We start from the raw sequence: 17012 nt of genomic DNA, 5'->3' as shown, positions 1-17012 counted from the left end.
CAAAAATGAATGGAGACAAAACACCAGCATACCAGAGAAAATATACGTAGTACCTAACTGGGCATACGACCCAATGAAGCAGAGGCTAATCCATACTACCAGGTGACTGAGTTAAGAAAAATTAAAAACTGAAAGGAATAAATTAAATTTAAATGGTTAGCAAAAAACTTAGCCACCAAATATTAAGTTGAGAGAATGTTTAAGGAGGGTACATCACTCATGCTTCCTTATATTTCAAAAGGCCCATCAAGGCAAACTTCAAAGTCCAAAGGCAGAGAATGGAAGCCCACATAGAAGTAAAGTCACCAGAAAAGATCCTACATATTAAAATTTAAGGTTGAACAGAAATTGAAAATTATATTCTAAAAGGGGGATCATGGAAATTCGTTAAGTACACTCGCAGGAAATCACATATTTGGTATTGTGCCTACCTTGTCAGTTCATTCTCACGCAAGCGGAAATTCCCACCTCCATCAACACTCCCTTCAGCAGGACCCTCCTTTCAGATGATCAATACAAGTTACAGTGTCACAAGACAAGACCCAGAACCCAACAAAACCATCCTTATATAGCTAATGGGTAGAATATACTAGATGGAAAAGAAAAAGAAGACATGATTAGATGATAGGTTCTTTAGATGAGGAGCAAATTGATTGGAGGACACTTTACTAGCAGAGGAGACAACATCAACAAAGCATATATACTACATGGTCAATTTACAAAAACAAAATTTCTTCCTGTTAGTTATAGTCCTTGAATACCAGACAGCATGTGTAATGCACCTGCAGGGAGACACTTAAAGTTGAAACTTCTTGCATCAGGTAATTTATGAAACTGAAGTAGGGAACACAACAGTAGAGTTGGTGGACAATTTGAATAGCCGGAGGAGGCCTAACTCAGGTTCAATCATGTCTACAATTATGGACCGTGAAAGGATCAATCTAAACAGAAATATTTGTTAATTAATTTTTAATCCTTCCCGTAAACTATTTCAGCCAGCATGAATAAAATTATTTATGGCCTCAATTGTAGTATCTTCTCCCCTGATTTTCATTAAATTCTGTTCCGCTTGTACTAGTAGCTAACTAACCCCACAGCACTACAGCCCTAAAGGGCCTTGGCCTACCAAGAACCGCTGCTCATCCCGAAGACCTGCAGGTTACGAGGTGTCATATGGTCAGCACGACGAATCCTCTCGGCCATTATTCTTAGCTTTCTAGACCGCGGCCGCTATCTCACCGCCAGATAGCTTCTCAATTCTAATCACAGAGGGTGAGTGGACCTTGAACCAGCCCTCAGATTCAGGTAAAAATCCCTGTCCTGGCCAGGAATCGAACCCGAAGCGTCCGGGTAAGAGGCAGGCATGCTACCCCTACACCACGGGGCTGGCTTGTACTAGTAGCTACATATCATAAATTAGCACAAAGTCTTTCTTCAGATAGTATGCTGTTCCTGATGTCTTACTTCTGTAAATACGGAGTAAGTGACTGCAATAATTCAACGTATCAGGGTCCATTCAGAAGTAATTTGTATGAATGTCTGTTTTTTGGTCCCCAACACTTATAGAAGTCTCATATCACTATACATGTCCTTTTGAGTTAATCAATATTTTTGACCACACTGTTTCTTTTTCTCTTTTAGACAACATTAATTGTGTATGAGGCAACTGCTATTTTTCTCCTGTGATGCATACCCGTAGTTAATTTATTACTTACAAGACATGAGGAGCTGTACTCTGCTGGCGAGAGCTGAGAGAATTGAAATCTTTCACCATGATAAAATTCAATCACTAACTGAAACAGATTCCCGTGTGATTAAACTTCAACAGTAAATGCTGCAGGGAAAGAATTTTAAGTTAGTGGTCTATGAAGTGATTATTTCCCTTTGAGGAACCGAGGATAAAAGATGAGAAAAGTGTGGCAGGAATGATAGCAGGATAATGTGTGTATGTGAGGAATGGCAGATTATCCTTTTGATTTCTTCAGAGGAAAGAATGACAGGAAAGAATGCTAGTGTGGGGCTAGCTATTCTGTCAGTTAAACAATGGGAAGGGGCACCTGTTAAGTGTACATTATTACAACTACGGTAGTAATTGTACCCCCTATTACTGCGACAGGTGCCTCCAAGAGATACATCTTCTACTCATTAGTGATGGGGAAACAAGAGTGCATGTCTCAGGAAACCCATGAACTTCTCAGTGTTTTGCTGACAAGACTCTCAAAGAGAGTAAGTACAATTCTGATGTCTCACAGTACACTGAGAAAGATGACACACAGTGAGGTTATGAGCAGGGGTGTAACGAACGTGATATGAGCCCCTTCAAATAAAAGGTAAAACCTATGAAGAGAGAGAAGGTCCAACAGATAGCTGCTCCTATTAAGGGATCAAACTGATTGGCTTCCTAATCAATTTACACAGAACAATGAACTTTATAGTTTTTCACTGTTTTATTGCTATTATTCTAGTAAGCAGGTTTGTATCTGGTATTGAGCGTGAAGGTTATCTGTTGGATTTCCTGTCCTCTACTTTATTGAAATGTTAAGCATTTTACACAGGCATGTCGTGGAATACTGGTGATGTCTGAGAAATTGATAATGAGTGTTTTAGCACTGAGTCTGTCATAGCCTAGATGGCAGATTCCTCAAGAATTACAAGTGACAAATTTCAAAATCCAGATGTGCGTTATATAATTTAGCATTTAAAATGGATTTCATTTTGTAACAAAAAGGATGTATCAACAGAACAAAAGGAAGGAATAAAATTCAATCACTAACTGAGATGCATTCCCACATGATCAAACTTAAATGTTGCATACTGCAGTAAATCTTCCTCAAGAAGTCCAAGGTTTCTTTAGGTATAATCCCTCTGACACCTACCATCAGACCAACCACTTCCCATTGTTATATGCTGTAACTGTTTTTAAGGCCTCAAAGAATGATTTGTAGATGGCCTTGTTATTGTTTTAAAAGGAAGTACAACTAGGCAACCATCCTCTATATAACACTAATCAGACAGAAAAAATGGAAGGGTTCCGACACTTCGAAAAATGAAGGTATCAGCTGAAGAAAGGCATGGGCCATGAAAGGCGTGAAAATGAAAGACTTCCTAGGGCTCGAGTGCTCTAATACCGTCGGAATCGGAAAAGAACAAGAGTTGACCAAGGGAAGTCTGATACGATAGATGAAATTGAGGAGCCTGGCACAAGTAAGTGCAAGCAATGCCAGTACTCAGCTAAGGGCCCGCGGTCACCAACCCACGCTCCCAAGTTGAGAGCCCCTTGATCATCATAAACGCTCCTTCAGCTCAGTTGATAGCTATGATACAGATCGATGAGTTTATCCGTCTTCGGAGGGGCAGCCGACTTCTTGATAGACTTTAAGGTGATGTTGTCTATGAAGGCTTCCAACGAATATAGAACATATTGCATTGTGGCGCTTCATTGTCATTAGCTCTCTCTCTTGGGGCAGAACCCTAATGCATGAGGAAGTTTTTCAAACTTGTCACATCTTCTGCAATGGGATGTATTAAGGCTCCTTCCAGAAAGAGTTTGAACAAGTATGACATTGCAAATCATTTTAATTGCTTCCATCTATTACCCACATGACATTCCTTCCTTATTGCTTACCCAGCAGTTGCTTTCTTCCAATGAGAAAAGAACATTATTTCTTTTCCTTTAGATGGCAGCAAGGTTCAGTTTCTGAAAGAATCTTCAAGAGACAATTTCTGGAGAGATTTAGCGTAAGAGTTTCCGAGATGTTCAGCTTGCTCTTTGACGAGCGGCAAACAATGGAACCTGTGATTAATTTCGGCCTCAAGTTCCTTGGTTGCTTCTATGTATTGGTTCTATACACTGATCAGCCTTTTGCACATACAGTGGACGCTGCTTATTATGATCACTCTGGGACACAGACAATTTGATAACATTAACCGACTGATAACAGTAGTCGAAAAATAAAAATTGATAGGTAGCCTACTGTATTTATTCATAACCTACATGCATTACAATGAAACACTTATTCATAACTTACATGTACTACAATGAAACAGATACTGGTACAAAGCACTGCAATACTGTTAACTGCTTTCAGCTGTGTAAATTGTCTCTAATTGTTATTTGCTTCTGGTTGTCTCCCAAAATTCTATTAATGAATCTTTCATATTCATACTGTTTTTGGAAGTCCACTGACCTACGCTGAACACCTCATCGCAAGATATCTAGCGCCTGTCGCATTTCAGCATTCATTGGTGTTCAGGAAGTTTCGGCAACATCATCAGCATCGCTATCTTCTGCCCCGTGTTCTTCACCTCTCATATCTAATTCTGCGGAAGTAACTGCCTCACATGTCATCCTCTCTCTGTTTCACATCAGTAGGCTAATGATGCCCTCATCAATGTTCATCCATTACTGAAATTCATCTTTCGTTAAGCCTGGTGGACAAAGTTCAACATTCTCCTCTACGTCTCGTAACATTCTTAAAAATCCCCCATGCCGGAAACAGTTCCTTATTGTATGTGCTGAGACATTATCCCATGACATAGCTAGAAGATGCAGGGCATCGAGAAGGCTGGTTTTTTTTGGCAAGGGAATTGGCACTAGTTTTATGTGAGTCCTCTATGTTTTCTAAGATTCTTGTGTACATTTCATGGCGCGAATGATTCCTTGATCGCATGGTTGAATTAATGAAGTCATATTCGCCAGTAAGAAAACCACATTGATGTTCTTGAGCTCACAATTCACAATGTGTGCTGCACAATTGACAGCCAGCAAAACTATTTTACGGTCCAGCTTATTATCCCACTTCAGTAGCCATTCTTTGAAAATCAGGCCAGTCATCCATGCATTAGTGTTGGAATGATAGTCCACTGCAAACTTATTGATGAATTTAAAGCAACGTGGGTTCTTACTTTTCTCAATCACTAACAGTATTTTCTTTTCACCAGACATACTCGCACAACATAAAACTGTTACTCGTTCCTTGGAGGTTTTACAGCCTTTAGCATTTTCATATTTGAACAAGTAAGTGTGTTCAGACAAGACGCGATAATACAGTGCAGTTTCATCAGCATTGTACATACACTCGGGAGGAACTTACTAGAAAATTGAATCTAGCAAAGAAGGCAGTTAAGGATAACATGATGGCAAGCATAATTGGCAGTCATATGAATTTTAGTGAAAAATGGAAGGGTATGTATAGGTATTTTAAGGCAGAAACAGGTTCCAAGAAGGACATTCCAGGAATAATTAATGAACAAGGGGAGTGTGTATGTGAGGATCTTCAAAAGGCAGAAGTATTCAGTCAGCAGTATGTAAAGATTGTTGGTTACAAGGAAAATGTCGAGATAGAGGAGGAGACTAAAGCCAAAGAAGTAATAAAATTTACATATGATAACAATGACATTTACAATAAGATACAAAAGTTGAAAACTAGAAAAGCGGCTGGAATTGATCAGATTTCTGGGGATATACTAAAGACAATGGGTTGGGATATAGTAGCATATCTGAAGTACTTATTTGATTATTGTTTGGTCGGAGGAGCTATACCAGATGAATGGAGAGTTGCTATAGTAGCCCCTGTGTATAAAGGAAAGGGTGATAGACATAAAGCTGAAAATTACAGGCCAGTAAGTTTGACATGCATTGTTTGTAAGCTTTGGGAAGGCATTCTTTCTGATTATATTAGACATGTTTGCGAAATTAATAACTGGTTCGATAGAAGGCAATTCGGTTTTGGGAAAGGTTATTCCACTGAAGCTCAACTTGTAGGATTCCAGCAAGATATAGCAGATATCTTGGATTCTGGAGGTCAAATGGACTGTATCGCGATTGACCTGTCTAAAGCATTTGATAGGGTGGATCATGGGAGACTACTGGCAAAAATGAGTGCAATTGGACTAGACAAAAGAGTGACCGAATGGGTTGCTATATTTCTAGAAAATAGATCTCAGAGAATTAGGGTAGGTGAAGCTTTATCTGACCCTGTAATAATTAAGAGGGGAATTCCTCAAGGCAGTATTATCGGACCTTTATGTTTTCTTATATATATAAATGATATGAGTAAAGGAGTGGAATCGGAGGTAAGGCTTTTTGCGGATGATGTTATTCTCTATAGAGTGATAAATAAGTTACAAGATTGTGAGCAACTGCAGCGTGACCTCGAAAATGTTGTGAGATGGACAGCAGGCAATGGTATGATGATAAACAGGGTTAAAAGTCAGGTTGTGAGTTTCACAAATAGGAAAAGTCCTCTCGGTTTTAATTACTGCGTTGATGGTGTGAAAGTTCCTTTTGGGGATCATTGTAAGTATCTAGGTGTTAATATAAGGAAAGATCTTCATTGGGGTAATCACATAAATGGGATTGTAAATAAAGGGTACAGATCTCTGCACATGGTTATGAGGGTATTTAGGGGTAAGGATGTAAAGGAGAGGGCATATAAGTATCTGGTAAGACCCCAACTAGAGTATGGTTCCAGTGTATGGGACCCTCACCAGGATTACTTGATTCAAGAACTGGAAAAAATCCAAAGAAAAGCAGCTTGATTTGTTCTGGGTGATTTCTGACAGAGGAGTAGCATTACAAAAATATTGGAAAGTTTGGGCTGGGAAGATTTGGGAGAAAGGAGACGAGCTGCTCAATTAAGTGGTATGTTCCGAGCTGTCAGAGGAGAGATGGCGTGGGAGGACATCAGTAGACGAATAAGTTTGAGTGGTGTCTTTAAAAGTAGGAAAGATCACAATATGAAGATAAAGTTGGAATTCAAGAGGACAAACTGGGGCAAATATTCATTTATAGGAAGGGGAGTTAGGGATTGGAATAACTTACCAAGGGAGACGTTCAATAAATTTCCAATTTCTTTGAAATCATTTAGGAAAAGGCTAGGAAAGCAACAGATAGGGAATCTGCCACCTGGGCGACTGCCCTAAATGCAGATCAGTATTGATTGAAATCGAGGGAATTCAGAAGCAATTTTAGACCACTCCTGTTTTATCTACCTCTGAGCAGTGACAGAATCAGAGTCCTGCTACTCACCATGCATTAGTTTGTACACTATATTTTCTCGTTTCTTCCAATGGTGAAACCATCCTTCCGTTGCCATCAAATTAGTTTTCCCAATTTTTTGTCATTTCTTCGGCCTTTTGCCGCATCAGAGGACCATCAATATGAGCATCTTTCTCACAAACATTTTAGAACCAAAGTTTTAGAGCTGATTCAACTTGACTGTATTTTCCACCATGATTTCGCTTACAGTTGAAGTTTTTTTTCCTTTTGTTGCCTTAAGAATATTGTCTCAATTTTTCAATAGCTTGCACAGAAGAGGTTGCAAAATTCATAACTCCACAGTTGCATTGTGTTGACTCATTGTAGGCAATTTGTCATAACATTCTATAACTGAAAGTTTCTCTTTAAAGGTAAAGTCTATACGTTTGCTTTTCACACTAGCCATCACTGCATAACACTAAGAACTTCACAGTGCGAAAGCTTTAGTAAGACTTGAGTGAGTGGTCCTTGGCTAAACTACCATAAGGGAAGAAATAAAAGAGAAAGTGTATGCGGGAGAGTTACCACTTGCGCTGAACAGTTTTCTACCGTACACCTGCTACAAAAGATGAGACGTGAAAGTGGCCTGGAAGACAGACGCAGTGTAAAAACGGGTTTTTAAAGGTTGGGAGCATTTTCGTTGTATGCACTCTAGTTGCATACTTGAGAATGAAATCCTTGAAAACAAATGTGATAACATAAACCAAATTCATGATCACAATAAATGGATTTTCAGTGTTTCACTATTTGTCCGTACGGGACTTCATAAAAGTGATTATATAATACGGTTGATAACATCCGTGTTTACAATAAATGGCATCCACTGTATTTGTATGTAGAATGAAGGCTTCCCATTATGATTTAAAGATCCCAAGTCCTCTTAGGCTGTGTGGAGTATATATAAATAATATACATTTAATTACAGCAGGAAGAAGTAATGCAATATTTTGTCAAGTTATATAAACAAAGGGATTATTCATTATTATAAGATTATTAAAAAATATATATAATAGGTTTTATTTGACTGCCTCTATGGTGTAATAGCTGAGCTGCTGAACTACCAACCTTGAAGTCCTAGGTTCAAATCCCAGTTCCACCATGAATTTAAAACTGGCCAGAGGGTTTGGAATGTTGTAGTACCTGCCTTGTGTTGTCAAGCAGTGAATGTAAGGAGCAGAGAAAAGGAACTGGTCACCATATCTCAAGGAAAATCTTGGCTTAGTATGTCTGATTGAGACTCTAACCAATCTTTGGACTGAGCACTCAACAAACAAACAGATTTTATCTAAGAATTAAATATATTATAGGGAATAAGAGTAAGTATCAATAAGCATATAGGTACTTATATTTGCTGTTGTTGTACTCACATTGAACTCTAGTGAAAATGGACCAAGTGGTGCTCCTTCTGTGATGCGAAGGTACTGGTGATTTCATCAATCATCAATCACTACTGATCTGCATTTAGGGCATTCTCCCAGGTGGCAGATTCCCTATCTGTTGTTTTCCTAGCCTTTTCTTCCACTGACATTCAAGGGATCTAGCCAAATCACATTCAGTACTGAGGAGGCTGAGTTCACCGAGTCTTGTCTTGGGTCGCAGAATTTCATAGAGAGTTCTTTAAAGTAATAACTTTGAAAATGAATGTTTGGACAAAGAAATGGTAATAGGGATAGTCAAAAACAGGTAAAATACCATGCATAAGTCCAGAAGCAGCTATGATTGAATTCTCCATTACTAATAAATAGCTTTGGTTAGGTCAGCTACAGAGGTTAATGAGGCTATTTCTTTTATCAAAGACCGAGCTTGATACCTACAGTCACTTAAGTGCGGCCAGTATTCAGTAATCGGGAGATAGTAGGTTCGAGCCCCATTGTCTGCAGCCCCGAAGATGTTTTTCCGTGGTTTCCCATTTTCACACGAGGCAAATGCTGGGGCTGTACACTAACTAAGGCCACGGCCGCTTCCTTCCCACTCCTAGCCCTTTCCTGTCCCATAGTCACCATAAGACCTATTAGTGTCGGTGCGACGTAAAGCAACTTGCAAAAGTGCTTTTATCAAAGAATTTCTGAAATATACTACCTGGTCTGAGAATTTACTGGATAAATCTTTATCATATTCATTTTAGGATAATCCATTGTGAATCTCTTCATTGGAAGCAGAATTGAGAAATTTTGGGGGAAAAATTGGAATAAATGATTAGCATTATGCATATCCTCAAATCTGTTCTTTGACTGGGCTACAATGATGTCCAAACAGCCATTAAAAACAGTGGTTATTAATTATGTTTTTAATCTACTAGCTGCTCATCCTGAGACAAGTCATTAAAATGTTTCTTTCTCATTATAAGTTCTTTTATTTTCAAATTTTGGTGGAAAATGCAACTAATGACACTGCTGCTTCAAAATTAGTTTGGTAGAAAGATAAATTATCTGCTGCATTCTAAATACACAAACATGTTTTATCAAACTCTACATTTTCTAACTGTAAAATCTGTGGAGCTAAATTAGTATATTCTACAATCTTTGCAAATCTCCCTGAACTATGAATTCAAATCTCTCAAATTGTTTTTTTCAAACCAACAGCTTGTTCTGCTTCTTCCTTTTTCTTGGATATCAATATTATTTTTGACAACCGAGCAAGTTGACCCTGCGGTTAGGGGCACGCAGCTGTGAGCTTGCATTGAGAAGATAGTGGGTTTGAACCCCACTGTCGGCAGCCCTGAAGATGGTTTTCTGTGGTTTCTCATTTTCACACCAGGCAAATGCTGGGGCTGTACCTTAATTAAAACCACGGCCACTTCCTTCCCACTCTTAGACCTTTTCTATCCCATTGTCGCCATAAGACCTCTCTGTGTCGGTGTGATGTAAAGCGAATTGTAAAAAAATATATATAAAAAATTGACACAGCCTTAAGTACATCAACAGAAGCATAACACAGTGTTTTAATAGGCTGATATTTCAAAGACCAATGTGTTGCTTAAAGTTTTCTTACCTAAAGTTCCCATCTTTTAATACTCTGACTAAATATAAGATACAACATTTCCACAGTGTCATAAAAGGAACTAACTTCTTGAATTCCACGTGCAGCATCGATAATTATTAGATTTAAATTATGTGCTGCGCTGCACAATGCTTATTGCAGTTCCTTGTCTCTGTTGAATTCTCTTTTTGACACTTTTGTATGTGCCTGACATATTGCCACGTCCATCATACCCCTTAACCACGTTATTTAGTTAAATAAGAGTCCTTTTCGTCAATTGCACTGAGTATTTCCTTCTTTATTCCTGATGCAGATTGATCTTGTATTTTGTGAAAACAAAAGGTTTCATTTATTTCAATCAATCAATCAATCAATCAATCAATCAATCAATCAATCAATCAATCAATCAATCAATCAATCAATCAATCAATCAATCAATCAATCAATCAATCCTTATCTCCATTTAGGACAGTCTCCCAGGTGGCAGATTCCATACCGGTTGTTTTCCTAGACTTTTCTTAAATGATTTCAAAGAAATTGGATATTTATTCAACCTCTCCCTTAGTAAGTTATTCCAATCCCTAACTCCCCTTCCTAAAAATGAATATTTGCCCCAATTTGTCCTCTTGAATTCCAACTTTATCTTCATATTGAGATCTTTGCTACGTTTAAAGACACCACTCAAACTTATTCGTCTACTAATGTCATTCTACACCATCTCTCTGTTGACAGCTCAGAACTTACCACATAATACTACCTATATAGTTGGCCTGTTATCGGACATTATAAATTTTCCAGCTAACTCATTCCTGGTTGCCAGCGTTTCACTCTAGTGTGCTAAGTTGGGCTCATCAGTTGGTAAATAGCACACCTACCAAGACGCATGGCTAGTGCATACCGTGGAGGCCACTGCATAGTCTACTTGGAGCCACTGGCAGTGCGAATGCACTATGAGATACTTTGTCTCATTTTCAAAAATTGATGCCTGCCTGGCCATCAGATGATAAAGATGTTGATTTCCATAGGGAACCTGAAATATTTGTTCTGAATGAGTAAATTTATAAAACCAATATAGTTGGTCCATTATTGGACATTATACATTTTCCAGCTAACCCATTCCTGGTTGCCAGCGTTTCACTCCAGTGTGCTAAGTTGGGTTCATCAGTTGGTAAATAGCACACCTACCAAGATGCATGGCTAGTGCAAACCTTGGAGGCCACTGCGGAGTCTACTTGGAGCTACCGGCTGTGGACTGGTATGGTATAGAAGTGCTCATGTCCACAGAGTGGATACTCAGCTCAATGAGACCTTGAGAATCATTACAGGCACATTAAAATCAAACCCTGTGCCATGGTTACATGTACTGGCAAGTATACCTCCTCCACAACTGAGAAGACAACAAGCTGCTGCCCAAACTTGGAAAACTTACAACTGTCATGACCTCAAACACCTTCCAATTCACTGAAATCCAGGAAGCCTATTTGAGATGATAACAGTATTAAGCAGCCAGGGCCTTTCAACATCAACAAAGTCTGGAAGGAAGGGTGGAAAGATTTTTCATCACCTCATCAAATCCAGTTAGATGATCCTTCCCACCATGTTCCAGGAACTGATCTACCAAAAGCTACGTGGTGCCAACTAAGCCGCGTACAAACTGGCCATGGTAAGTGCAAAGCAATGCTGCACAAATGGGGATGGCTAGATTCACCTGCTTGTGACTGCGGAGCTCAAGAACAGACCATGAACCACATCATTCAGGAGTGTCCACAGCATAGCTTCACAGGTGTTTGGGAAGAGTTCATGAAAGCATCAGCTCCAGCACTTTCCTCGTTGAAGAGTCTTGATGATAATTTTTAATTTCTTGTGTACATATTTGTTTGTAAATCATGTAGATCATTTGTTCCATACAAAATATATATATGTACAGACCGGGAAAGGGTAGCACTGATGCTGATTCAGAATTATTTGATAAGATAATCAGCTATGTGGGAAACAACATGGAAAGGAATGTGATTGTAGTGGGAGATCTGAATTTACCAAATGTCAAGTGGGAAGGTAATGCAAACGACAGGAAGCATGACCAACAAAAGGCAAATAAATTAATATGGAAGGACAGCTGATTCAAAAACTGATGGAACCAACTAGAGGGAAAAATATTCTGGACGTGGTGCTGGTAAAACCAAATGAGCTCTATCGAGAAACCAAAGTAATAAATGGTTTTAGTGATCATGAAGCTGTTTTTGTCATAGTTAAAAATAAATGTAATAGAAAGGAAGGTCTGAAAAGTAGGACTATTAGGCAGTACCATATGGCTGCTAAAGCAGGCATGAGGGAGTTTTTAAAAAGTACAATGATCGGTGGAAAGCAGTAAATAAAAATGTAAACAGACTCTGGGATGGGTTTAAAGCAATTGTTGAGGAATGTGAAAACAGGTTTGTACCTTTAAAGTAGGTAAGGAATGGTAAAGACCCACCTTATTATAATAGAGAAATAAACAGACTAAGAAGGAGGTGCAGACTGGAAAGAAATAGAGTTAGAAATGGCTGTGGAAGTAGGGAGAAATTGTTAAATGTAAGTTATGCTGAAATTTACATGGATTTCTGTCCACTGGAAATAGAAAAATAACACTATTCCTTTAATACTCAAATGAACATTCGCTGCTGTTTGACCTTCAAGGCTTGTGACATAAGCACAGAGTTGCTGTTGCAGAAGCACAAACACTGATCGTTCGCCTGCCCACTTACATGCTGTGTGCCCATGGGACAAAAATCCCAGTGTGAGCACCTCTGGTATAGATATATATGCAGGCAGGAAGAAAGGTAGTAGCCAGCCCTGCAGGGTAGGGGTAGTGTGGCTGCCTCTTTTCTGGAGGCCCCGGGTTCGATTCTCGGCCAGGTCAAGGATTTTTACCTGGATCTAAGGGCTGGTTCGAGGTCCACTCAGCCTCTGTGATTACAATTGAGGAGCTACCTGATGGTGAGATGGCGGCCCTGGTCTAGAAAGCCAAGAATAACAGCCGTGAGGATTTGTCGTGCTAAGAAGCTCGGGGCCCCCCCTGCAATAATTGAAAATGGGCCCCTCGTTTAAGGAATGTAACAAGTTTATTTCATAGTACAATGTTGTATATTATTACAATGAACAGCAACCAGCAACGACAATAATAATAATAATAATAATAATAATAATAATAATAATAATAATAATAATAATAATAATAATAATAATAATAATAATAATGTTACTCAATTTAGTTTTCAAATTCAAAGGAATTAAAGTAATACACGTATATGGTATGAACACACACACACACCGCACACACGCACCCACACACACACACGAAATGCATTATTCCATTTATAGTAATCAAAACACGCTGACCATCACAATATTAAGAAACAATCTCGTTCTGAGGACCAAATAATTCACTACTATTTACAACTCAACTGTCCATCGTAGGCCTCCTTAGTTACACTGACTGCCGAGAGTTATAAACAGGCTCAAAACTTCAGTATTTAGAGTTTAGACAAGTAGGATGTCCTTGTTATCACTTCTTCACTGACTACTGGATTCTCAGAAGTGGCTAATTACTTCAAATGCCTTGTTGATTGTTGTGAGTGGTAGCAAGGGATGGTTATTATTGGAACAGGTTGGGAAACCCACATTCTTTGAGAAATAATGACCATACTCCTATTGACGAAAGAAACTCTGTGCTACAATGGCCTAAGTTTGGAATAACCCTCCGTAATACAACTGATACTGTGTTGTGTGCTGTACCTTTATCAATATGAAAAATCACTCTTCAGCTACTGAATTAAGAAACATTATGGGCCCCTCACAAGCCATGGGCCCCTCCACCCTGCGGGGTCCGTGGGGTCCTTATCGCTGCCACTGGATTCATGAAACTATTTTGAGCTTCAACTCATAGGATCAAAAGAGGGCACATGTAGTGATTTTTTGAAATGCTTTAGGGAAAGAAATCAAATTTTGAAGATGCTCCAAAGAAAGTGTATGGCTATGACTGTTATTTACCATCAGAAGATGAGCAGAAAGTGAGGGTTTGCAAAATCTTTCTTCTAGCCACAACAGATTTGAAGAAATGTGTTTGGTGACTGGGTAAAGCATTCCTGCAGCAACAGTGAGGAGGAATTAACAAAAAATATGAAAATAGGATTTCCACAAGACAGAGACAAAAATCAGTTCAGAAAAGCTCAAATCTCTGTTATTAATTCCTAAAGAGCCAAGTTACTACTACCGATCTTCTAGTAATCAGGTATACACTGACCCTTGTTGTAGATCTATTAATAACATGCATGAAATTTAAAATCAGTAGTGTCAGGAGTATGATACAGCTCACACAGAAAGGAAAAGGTTCTGTGAAATTGTGGAGAAAGAGAAACACTTGGTGTTCAAACCCAGAAAAGAGCAGAGGGATACGTGTGTAACATTTAAGAGAGGTAATATAAAAGAGAATTATCTCAATGTTCATGTACAACAGAAAGGGGAAGCTTGTAAAGCCAAAGAACAAGTGGTGTTATCCATGTCAAAAACTATACTTGTTGCATTTATGGATGTCAAAGTGTTTGCTATGCCCCAAACTACTGGTTTCAAAACAGTGCTATAGCCAAATGCTTCAAATCCACAATTTTTACCATTATGTTTAAAAAAAAAAAATTCTTTAGTATTTTTGGCTGAAGGGATGGGAAAGTTTTGGCCAATGAATTCACAAGCTGCATCATAAATTTCATTAAGAACAACTCTAGCATCCATAGTAAAATTGTCGTTTCCAAAGGGTATCAGTATCAGAATAAAAATAAGGTTCTAGCGAGTGATCTGTCAGACATATCAGCCAAACTATGTATTGGAATCTAGTAGATTATATTAGAGAAAGGTCACACAAGGATGGAATTTAATAATGCCCTCTCTACATTGGATCACCTGTTCACTCCACCAGTCTATTTACCTGAATGTTATCTATCTATCCATGACAGAAGAAGCTAGAAAGGGTCAACCATATACTATTCAGTACCTGGACCACAAATTCTTCAGAGACTGCGAATAGCTACCATCAAACCTTCCATTCGGCCTGGTAAATAGAAGGGAGATCCCACAGTGACAGACATAAGATGACTGCTCTACATGAATGGAAGTGTTATTCAGATGAATGGCAGGGTCTTCCTCAGAGAAGGCAGCAAGGAAGTCGAAGAGAGCCACAGCCTCTCTAACATGCACCTCTCAAAATACAACCGTCTGCAGTGTTTGAAAATGTTCTTGCATAAAGATTATAATTTCGTTTAGGACATTCTAAGTTACTAAAGTCCAGTATTCATAATGTCGTACTTTGTTGTAGTAAATTTTGTTTCATTTTTGTGTTGTTAATTTCAAGTAGTGCATTTTCAATATTGTTTTAATATTAATACTGAACATATGAGCACTGATTAATAAATGTATACTTTTGTGTACTACAGCAAAATTTTTTTGAACAATCAGAACATCAGACTTCTCTTGATTCTGGATAAAGATGTGTATTTCCTTTTTCTTGCTTGTTGTTGTTGTTGTTGTTGCTTGTAGTTGAAAGAGGCCTAACATCTTATTTCATTTTGCACAATAGAAAATCTGCTATGTGCTGCGTAGATACAAAAATGAAATAGTAGCACTGTTAGAGCATGGTCCATAAATCTTGAGTAAATAATGATATTCTCTGCAGAAATCTACGTACTATAAGACAGTTTCCATGTAAATTTAGTCATTGTATGAAACTGGTAATGATTTATGCCTCTCTGAATTATGATTTTGGCACACAACGCTTTTTTGAGGTGCAGCAATGATATGTTATTCATAGGCTGGAGTTAACAGATACAAAGGCACTGAGAAATAACTAGTAGGAATAGGTGGAGAAAGGAACATATGCAGTATTAACAAAGCAGAGATAAATGCAAAATTAGTAATGAACACTTTCAATGGAGCTATATTCTAGGATCAAACAAATGAACAAGGATTTGTTACTTACAAGTATAAAATGGACTAAGATGTAGGTACTAAGATAAGAAAAGGAAGTCATGGAGATGATAAGACTTGATAATTATTTCAAGGTAAGTGAAAGAAAAGTGTTATTGTTAAACAAATCCTGCATCTCCTCCATAATTATTATCTAAGTATACCAATTAACCTATAGTTAAAAAGGTCATGTACCTTTTTTTTTTTTTTTTTTTTTTTTTACAATTTGTTTTACGTTGCAGCGACAAAAATAGGTCTTATGGCAACAATGGAACAGGAAAGGTCTAGGAATGGGAAGGAAGCGGCCACGGCATTAATTAAGGTACAGCGCCATCATTTGCCTGGTGTGAAAATGGGGAAACCATGGAAAACCATCTTCAGGGCTGCCGACAGAGGGGCTTGAAACCAATCTCCTGGATGCAAGCTTGAAGCGCACATCCCTAACTGCATGGCCGACTTGCCCAGTTCATGTCCTTTTGTCTACGATTCATTTTACTTCGAAGGGACACGTGCAATAAAATTTGATATTTCAATGCTATTTCTTTCCGTTATCCTAAGCAACTTTTCAATGCTTTTTTTTTTTTCTTTTGGCTAGGTGGACAGTTCTCTTGTGCTGGACGATGTGATCAACTTATCCTTTGGACCTGGATGGACCTCAAAGCCATTTTATCCTGGAACAAAAAATGTGCCCGTGCAAACATGACAATAAAGCACTATCCAAAACTATATTATTTTCATATTTTTTTCAATATACTGAGGTAAATTTAAAACTAATCACATCCTAATTATATTACGTTAACAGTAATAATAAATAATGCTTACCTCTATATCGAACATAGTCTCTATTCTCCTGGTTTGGTGTATCAGAAGTGGTGTCAGCTATTCGTAACATTCATTCAGCACGCAATAAATCTTGTAACATGAGACAAGCAGGAATAGATACTAACACAGTTGGGATGTTAGAATCTGGTTACAACAGAGCGGGAAAAAAGGAGCAGAG

General features: G+C 38.4%; 1 protein-coding gene across 1 annotated transcript in view; it reads left to right on the top strand.

The window, feature by feature from the left end:
- LOC136857652 (dyslexia-associated protein KIAA0319-like protein) overlaps positions 1 to 16724 on the top strand; it is a 221070-nt gene extending 204346 nt beyond the window's left edge. Inside the window, exon 19 of the mRNA XM_067136474.2 lies at positions 16608 to 16724. Coding sequence (XP_066992575.2) covers positions 16608 to 16715 — 108 coding nt within the window. The 3' untranslated portion in view covers positions 16716 to 16724. The remainder of the gene's footprint in view (positions 1 to 16607) is intronic.
- Positions 16725 to 17012: the final 288 nt, after the last annotated feature.

Source organism: Anabrus simplex, chromosome 1 (assembly GCF_040414725.1).
Source record: "Anabrus simplex isolate iqAnaSimp1 chromosome 1, ASM4041472v1, whole genome shotgun sequence".
Lineage (NCBI taxonomy): Eukaryota > Metazoa > Arthropoda > Insecta > Orthoptera > Tettigoniidae > Anabrus > Anabrus simplex.
Note: the sequence above shows the minus strand (reverse complement) of the source record. Positions and strands in the feature narration are given on the sequence as shown.